General features: G+C 35.2%; 1 protein-coding gene across 1 annotated transcript; it reads left to right on the forward strand.

Annotated features, from left to right (window-relative positions):
- The first annotated feature begins 3,688 nt into the window (after positions 1–3,688).
- Positions 3,689–8,839, forward strand: LOC132170437 (probable receptor-like protein kinase At2g42960). Its single transcript, XM_059581423.1, has 8 exons — positions 3,689–4,165; positions 4,719–5,406; positions 5,505–5,609; positions 5,806–5,928; positions 5,997–6,167; positions 6,302–6,431; positions 7,529–7,741; positions 8,392–8,839. The coding sequence occupies exons 2-8, from the start codon at positions 4,739–4,741 to the stop codon at positions 8,515–8,517; spliced, it is 1,536 nt and encodes a 511-aa protein (XP_059437406.1). The 5' UTR covers positions 3,689–4,165; positions 4,719–4,738; the 3' UTR covers positions 8,518–8,839.
- The last annotated feature ends 211 nt before the right edge of the window (positions 8,840–9,050 follow it).

A 9,050-nucleotide genomic window follows, 5' to 3' on the forward strand; every position in this document is an offset into this window, starting at 1 on the left:
TTTTAAAATTTTTTTTTTATATTTAATTTTTTAAATTAAATTAATAAAAAATTAATATTTTAATCAGGTAAAACAATGCATTTTGAGTTACCCTAACAGCCGTTAAAAAATTTTAACGGTAGGGATTTTATTGTCATTTTAATTGACTCAAGGACTAAATTTTCGAAAGAAAAAAAAAAACTTAGGGAGATTTAAATTTTGAAGCGTTGACCTAGGGACTTATTATACATTTACCTTAAACTTTATGAAATCATTAAAAGTACTATTTCTTTTAATTCTTTAAAACCAATAAGCAATTGAATGTCTCCGCTCCTACATTTTCTAGATCGATTAGGATCTCCTACAATTTCAAAGAAATTGCAAATTCTCAAATTATGCAATTTATGTTGTTTTTAGGCATCGAAACGTTTGAAAAATGTCATATATTAAAAATTGGATATGTTACAATTGATAATTGAATACATTTTCATCATATTTTTGTTTTATTTTGTTGTATAAAATATTTGAGCCAAAAACTGTCTTTTCATTTTAAGAAAAAGAAGTGATGTCTTTGCAAAAGTGAAGATGAAGCATTTTGATGTAAAGAGTGCTATTAATTAGTAGTACTAAATTCATTACAAATTGACGTAACCGTTAATATGACACTTACTACGTCACCGAGTAAAATATAAACGACCACATGCCATTCTACGAACGACACTTAAACGTATAATTTGTTTTGCTTTCACTTCTTGTAACTTCGTTTAGATCCTTCTTGGAGGGCCTAAAGGTTAGTGTCATGGGAAATATTCTCAGAATTGAGGATGAACAAATTTCCCATTTTCGTACGAGAAGACAGCAAAATTAGTGCATTTTTGTAAGGTAGCCCATGCTCAAAGCGACCTAATATCAAGCACCTAGCCTGCATGTTAGCGCACAAGTAGAAATTTGTTCAACATCTTTATCCTTATGCTGCAAGCTTAGCCACCACATGCATGAGTTGTTTCACCCCGTGACGTGCATCATTGTAAACCCTTTTGTCTGTGACCATTTCTTTCTGATTTTCAACTATCAAAAACTAATTTAAGGACAATTGCTGTCATATACGACGTGGGTCTTCGACAAATTGAGACGCAAAAGATGAGGCTGAAATTAATAGGGTCATGTTCATGACCATCTCTACCATCTCATTTTGATAATGAAGCTCACAAATGGTGATCATTTCTTTCTTCCAATTCTCAAAAGATAATTATTCAATTGAGTAGCGTAACATTTATTCAACATTCAATGAGTTTCTAGTACTGTTTTTTGTAAATGACAATAATGGGAAACAACAAAGTCTTGTACGAAGAAAAAAAAAAAAGGTTATGATGTGACATAAAAAAGAAAATATTTGTGTCGTATTGTTTGTTTATGTTTTGATTTTAAAAACGTAAAACATATAACCGAGAATGAAAAAGTGTTTATCAAACAAAAGTCTTTAAAATTGGGTTGAAGGAATCATTTTTTTACGGAATTAAAATAATTTTTCAAAGTCAAATTATAAGAAATTGAAATCCAATAAAAATGGAGATTGACGGATGGTGTTACTACATGTGCTAAGTGAGGGTGATGGGTGCAACCAAGTCTATGGACCCAGGCAATGGGCCAAAGCCATTACAGAACCAGCTGTAGCCAATACATATGTTGTCTTAAGTTGAAAAAGACAAAGAAAATAGAAGTGATGATAACTAATTAAATTGTTAAAAGTTAAAAATAAAAAATAAAAAAGATTTTAATAAATCTATGTGACATTTATTAGTTTGAGAATTTCTTGCAACTTGAATATAGAAAATTAAAAACATAATTTTGAATGGATAATGACTCCCTATTTACATCCTCATTATAGCCCTTTCTTGGTTGTAGTTTGCCTCATCCACTTTTTAGGGCATTTATGATTTTCATTCAATTCCCTCCTCAAAGTATACAAGACACTATCTTTGATAATTTTTTTTTTTTTTTTTTAAAAAAAAAAAACTATCTCCAAGAGTTAACTCAATTGGCTGGGACAATGCTTAATGAAGCGGATGTCACTAGTTTGAATTTCTCTCCCCCTTTTGGGCGGATATGTCAAAAAAAAAAAAAACTACATTTTGCCCCCATGAACAACTAGTTTGTGCTCAAAACCTCATTTTGTTAGTCAAAGCCGTTAACTCAGACGGTTAAAGTGACAATGCATTGTAGTTCATTGGGGCAAAGTGACAATGCGTTGTAGTTCATGGGGGCAAAGTGACAGGTTGACCATTTGAGTTAACGGTTTTAATTGATGAAAGGGAGTTTTGGGCACAAAATGGTAGTTCATGGAGCAAAGTAGTACAGTTGACAGTTTATGATGAAAAAGTACCAATGCGTTATAGTTCATGGGAACAAAAAGTAATTTCCCAAAAAAAAAAAAAAAAGATACGCTCTTAAAATAAAAATTATTAATAAACAATTCAAAATACAAAATTAACTCTTGTGTTTTATATATTACATCAGAACATTTTTTTTAAATTAAAAACAAAAAATACCCTATAAAACACCTGATTGGGTACTTGACTATATAGTTGGGGTTGAAAAATGCTAGGTTATTTTAAGACTTTTTTTCAAAATTTTGGTTTTACACAATAGAAAAAATCTAGAAAACCTGTCTCTCCATGGTTACTTTACCATTTAGCATGGACAGACAGCAAAAGTTTGACACACAACATACAAGGATGCAATGAATTTTGGATGAGGATTGCATGCGTGCAGTAGTGTGGAATCTAGTACATGGTCCTCACTAGGTTTAATTGTCACAACCGAAAGAAGGGATTTCCCTACCACATCACTGTTGCAGTGTAAATGAACCAATTACACTAGAAGTTGGCTTAGTTGGATGGTTGGTAACCATCCAATTTGCTTTGTTATTTAACTTTTTCTACATGAATTTTATTAGACTTCAAATTTCAATAATAGTAACTCCTCACCTAAAGCCAATCTTTATCAAAATTTTATTTATTTATTTATTTTTTGGTTGGCTTTTTATGAATTGGAAGGTATATTCTTTTGAGGTTGAGAAGAGCCAACCCAATTGACTATTTCTCAGATGGTAAAAAACTTGACTGATATAAAAGTTTTGGTCATTTTGCTTAAGGAAAGCCAAATCAAAAGAGTTTTTTTTTTTTAACCTTTTTACATAATCACATGTGTAAGAAAAAAAATCTTAATTTTTTTTTTTTGCTAATTAATAGAGACAGACATTGGAAAAGGGTTTAAAGTTCAGAATTACTCTTTCATCTCTTTCATTTCCCAATGACAGTAGTTTGAAATTCCCAGAGTGGCACAGATTGCATCCATTTGACCATCCAACTAGCCAATAACAGATTGCATTCCCTCATTACTAATCTCTTCTTAATCATAATAATCAAGTTGTTTGGTATTAATTAAGATGTTTGACCGACTAATACATTAAAAAAATGACAAAAAAAAAAAAAACAACTATACAAAACCAGTGGAAGACTTGTAATTGTTAATATTTCTTCTCTATACTACACTTTACCCCAATAAAACCAAAAACAAATAATAGAAAGAAAAAAAATTAGTTAAATAAGAAATTACAAGGAAAAAAATATATGAAAAAGTAAGTTGAATTACTGATAATCAGTCATGTTCATAACAAATAAAGAAAATCCCAAGAGGACCTGACAGAATTCTATGCTTCTCTTTTACTGTTTGAATATGTGTTGCAAGGCATCTAAACCCATCACCTACCGCTGAAAACTCCATCCCTTCTTATTATTATCCCCACTGCTTAGAATTCTATGTTCCTGTACTCTCTGCAACAAGCAGCAGGGGACCTTTCTTGTCATTCTCGTGTTCGGGTTTTTAAGAAGCCTCAGGGCTGGTGTCAGAAAGCTCCATCCCAGCTTAGATTCAGACCCACATTTTGCATCCACAGAGAAAACCCAGATAGGAAATAATCGTTTGGGCTATAAAACTGGTTTTTCTGTGAACCGGGTTGATCTGGCTTTTACTAGATGGGGTCTACTTGATTGTACTTTATTGGGTTTCTTTGGCCAGAGATCTGAGATTGTGGGTTTTGTTTCTTTGTCCGAGAATAAACTATGGTGAAGTGGTTTCAGAGATCTGGACTTTGAAGGTTGCCTTTGGATCCCATCATAGGAAGGTAAGAGGATGAAGTGTTTTCAGAAACATAAAGCAACTTGTGCTACTTCTCATTCTCTCTGTAGTTGTTACTTTTAATGCTTCATTTTTGTTTTCTATTTGTGATTGTGTGATTGTATGCCTTGAAAAGTTTCGGTTTCTATGTTGGTGAAATAGTTATGTGATGTCAGAAGTGGTCTAATCGTTATTATATCTTTTGTTTGCATTGTGTTCTACGATCTAAGTATTTTTTCATTGAAATGCTTCTGTTCAGGTTCTTATTTTGATGTTTACGCTTCATGGCCTGCTCTGTTTCTTATTTGGTTTTGTGGTTGTGACATATTCTCTTCTAGTTATTGCTAGTTTTGTATAGAATAGTGAAGATGCTTAAAACTTCTTCCAATGACCACAAAAATTACTAGCTTTTTTATCACCCTGTGGATGGTTGCCCAGTAAGAGTAAAGGACTTGAAGATGTTAATTGGTTCAACTAAATGGTGGAAGAATGTCAATATTGATATGAGATTCTTCATTGATGGATTTGCATTGTTCATATCTCTTTGTTAAATTCTGTAGGCAGCTGGACATCTGAAAAAATGGCCACTAGTCTTAACGCGGAATTGTCAAAGAAAACTGCCATTTTTGATCTTAAGGTCTGGGAAGTAATTGGGATTGCAGTCGGGTTATTTATCATAATTATCCTCTCTGTGCTGTCGTTGTGTCTTACATCACGGAAGAAATCAAGGAGAACTAGGGACAAGATTCCTCTTAGCCAAATCCCGACTGTTTCAAAGGAAATCAAGGAAGTCCGAGTGGAGCAAGTAACGGCAAGTGAATTTGTTCCTCGTGATGGAATTCTTCTCACCATTCATGACAAATCCAGTGACAAAGATTCAGATAAGGTTTTGGTCCATCTGGGTATGGGGTCGGTGAAGAATGGAGACAATAGCAGTCAGTCCGGTTCATTTCATCAATTTGAGAAAGATGGTGGTGGTTCGCAATCAGGAGAAGATGGGAGTTCTGGCAAGGTTACTGTGTATAAGCCTTCCTCCTCATATCCTATAACTGCTCCTTCCCCTCTATGTGGCCTGCCTGAATTCTCTCACTTAGGTTGGGGCCACTGGTTTACATTAAGGGATCTTGAGCTTGCTACAAACCGATTTGCTAAGGAAAACGTTCTTGGTGAGGGGGGTTACGGAGTTGTTTATCAAGGACAGTTGATTAATGGCACTCCAGTGGCAGTTAAAAAGATCCTCAACAATTTGTGAGTTCAAATATGATTATCAATTTCCTGAATTTATTTATAAATTTTTGTTCTTGTTCATGTGACTTTGGCTAAAATTGAACTCAACTTCACTTTAGGGGCCAAGCGGAGAAAGAATTTAGAGTGGAAGTTGAAGCTATTGGTCATGTGCGCCATAAGAATTTGGTTCGCCTTCTGGGATACTGCGTTGAAGGGACTCACAGGTACTATTTTCTTTTAGTTTGAGGTCTAACTTAATACTTATATCAACAGTCCAAATCAATTTCCTACCAAAATAAGATATTTCAAGTACTAGATTACCAGATATTCAGGTTGTAAAAAAATCTTTTGTATGTTTAATATTTGAGAGGTACCTTGATCAAGGGATTTACTTCCTCTTTACTGGTGTTAAACTTTCAGGATATTAGTCTATGAGTATGTCAACAATGGAAATTTAGAGCAGTGGCTTCATGGAGCGATGCGTCAGCATGGATATCTTACTTGGGAGGCCCGCATGAAGGTTCTTCTCGGCACGGCTAAAGCGTAAGTCAATTCATTTACATCCCTTTAAGGCATCGTAGATCTCATTTAATATGGGTTACTGGTTGCAGTCTATCCTACTTGCATGAGGCCATTGAGCCAAAAGTGGTGCATCGAGATATTAAATCAAGCAACATATTGATTGATGATGACTTCAATGCCAAGGTATCTGATTTTGGTCTAGCCAAGTTGCTGGGTGCTGGAAAAAGTCATGTCACAACTCGGGTTATGGGAACTTTTGGGTAAGTAATTCTTCTAGTGCGTAGAAAATTTCATTTCCTGGTTTTAAGGTTGTTTAAATCTAACATAGACATTTGGACTGGAATAATATTTTTCATATTCATACCTCTCCACTTATCCTCCAAAAACTTTACAGATATGTTGCTCCAGAGTATGCAAATACTGGCCTTCTGAATGAAAAGAGTGATGTTTATAGCTTCGGGGTTCTGCTCTTAGAGGCCATTACTGGAAGAGATCCTGTGGACTATGGTCGTCCTGCCCATGAGGTATGGGATAAGCCATTACACTAGTATATATGCCTTTTTAACTGCTTGAAAGAACTGAATTGTTCTTATCCAGGAGTCACAAAGACGCTTGATGCAATTTGTATTTACGTACTAATCACTGATGGTGGATACTGATAAATATTAGTTGATGCTGCATGCTTTCGATACCTTACTAGATTTATCTGCAATGCAACTTGTTGCAGGGCAACCCAAGGCCTATTTTTGCCTTACTCATTTTAGTTGGTTTTAACACCTCCAAGTTGCATGTTGCTAATGTTTTTCGCTGTACTAAAGGAAAACTAAGGTTGATTCTAATCTTTGTGGATCTGTTTCGTGTGTAGTGGCACAACCTGCAAAATGACTCCTAATAGTTATATTCAAATGCTACAAGCAATGTATTTCTTTAATACAGAAAAAAAAAAAACCAAAACCCATACCAGTAAAAATCAAATGAACCAAAGAGGATAATCTGGAAAGCCAAGGAGCCTCTTTAACTCAAAATGGCATTCAGAATTACAAGTCTTGCAATATGGGAGCCAATTGTGTTGTACTTTAAAAGATATTTATCATATTGGAAAATAGTTTCTTCAAACCTGATCCTTCCTCTAAACCGCAGCCTTGGCGGAACCCCACTTGACTCGAAACTACTGCAGGAACTACCATGGCCTCCAACTGTCAGTGAAATGGACATGTTGCTTCCCTTCGCATCTTAGAATAGCCTGTTAATTTACTGTTATAATGGGGAGTAACCTTAATACCTCCCTGTTACTGTCTTTATCAATTAGATGTATCAAAAGTTAACATTGTTTTTGCTAGAAAGGGAACACCACCAACATTTTCTACCCCTAACTCGAATTTATGCTTTTGACCATCTCTTGGGCTTGTTTACATGATCCTGTACCTGGAATTTGTTAGTTCAACAATGGTTCAAATGTTCAAATGGTCAGTAGGATCGGTTAAACTAGGACAGATTAACAGTCTTAATTATTCTTCTCTCGGGTGTGCTGCAGGTTTTAGAACATTGATCTTAATTACAACTTTTATTTGGACCAATGAGATTTTGAAGTTTTACATGACATGAATATTGATACTTACAGGTGAATTTGGTCGATTGGCTGAAAATGATGGTTGGAAGCAGGCGATCAGAAGAAGTGGTAGACCCAAACATGGAACCAAGGCCATCAACAAGAGCCTTAAAGCGTTCTCTTTTGACTGCTTTGAGGTGTGTTGATCCAGATTCTGAAAAAAGACCCAAGATGAGCCAGGTTGTTCGAATGCTTGAATCCGAAGAGTATCCCATACCAAGAGAGGTTAGTTTCTGATTTCTTTTCTATAGCATGAGTGATTTATCTGTTGGACAGCTTATTTGAATTTATGTATGAACAATTAGGATGGATCTTTTGTAAGTTTAGTTATATGGGATTTGATTGCTGCTGAAGTCATGTATAGAAATATGCATATTTTTTCCTACTTCATCTCTCTTTGGTTGAGTTATTATGTCTTTCTTTATGCATCATCAGACTAGGATGGTTGATCTGTTCCATTGTCCTCTGGTTGGTGCGTCACTATATTCTAATGAGTAGTTTTCAAATTCTTTCCAATATTGCTTGTGCTAGAATCAAACAGTACCGATCATATTTTCATCTCAACCTTTATGCCATGAAAGTACTGATCATACTTTCTTTCCAGACATTCCAATTGGCTCAACTCCCTACCACAACCACTTCTCTAGTCATCTCAGATTTTGTTCCCTGCTGCTTAGTATTATTTTACTTTCCTAAGCTCATATGAATATATTTCCTTTGATGACCTGGCAATGATCTCTTTCCAATTGAGAAGGGCTTGTCGATGGCTGGACACCTTATCTTGATTCTGACCACTTGTTGAGGAGAAACTGAAATCAGAGAGTTGGTCCCTGACTGATCTTGTAATAATTTTTTATTTTATTGTATTGACTCAGGATCGAAGGCACCGAAGAACTCAGGCGGGTAGCATGGAGATCGAGTCCCAGAAGGAATACTCTGATACCGATCGGAGTGATAATCCAGATTCAAGATCAGGGAGCAGAGGATACCAGCGTACATAACCAAACAAATGATTCATTTTGAGGATCAAAGGGGATTATATAAAGTGAGGGGTAATTCTTACAATTTTTCCAACTCATTGAATTCTTGGGTTTGCCTATCTAGGCATGGGGGAGAGGTTGGTGGCTGAGCAAGGTGCTCTTTCATTTTTTTAGTTTTTTTTTTTTTTTTCTTTTCTTTTTCAGTTTTACTCTGGCTTCTTGTAGATGAGAGATTATGATGTGTATGAAAGTGGTGTGAAGAACCCAACACATTGGGGTTGTGTACAGAATTGGATAGATCCTTAAATTTGTTTGATGAATATGCTCTTGGTTCTGTTTAAAGAAAATAAACTGTTTTAGGTACACAAAAAAAGAAAAAAAAAAAAAAAAAAGGAAAACCACTGTCTTTAATTTAGGGGTGGCAAAATGGGTACCCATACACGACCCGATTAGACCCGCAGGTACCCGTTACACGATTAGCCTATACCCAGACACGACCCGTTTAGCTAAACGGGTAATCGGGTTGACACGATTATGACACGAAAATAATCGGG

This window comes from Corylus avellana, chromosome ca2, assembly GCF_901000735.1.
Source record: "Corylus avellana chromosome ca2, CavTom2PMs-1.0".
Taxonomy (NCBI): domain Eukaryota; kingdom Viridiplantae; phylum Streptophyta; class Magnoliopsida; order Fagales; family Betulaceae; genus Corylus; species Corylus avellana.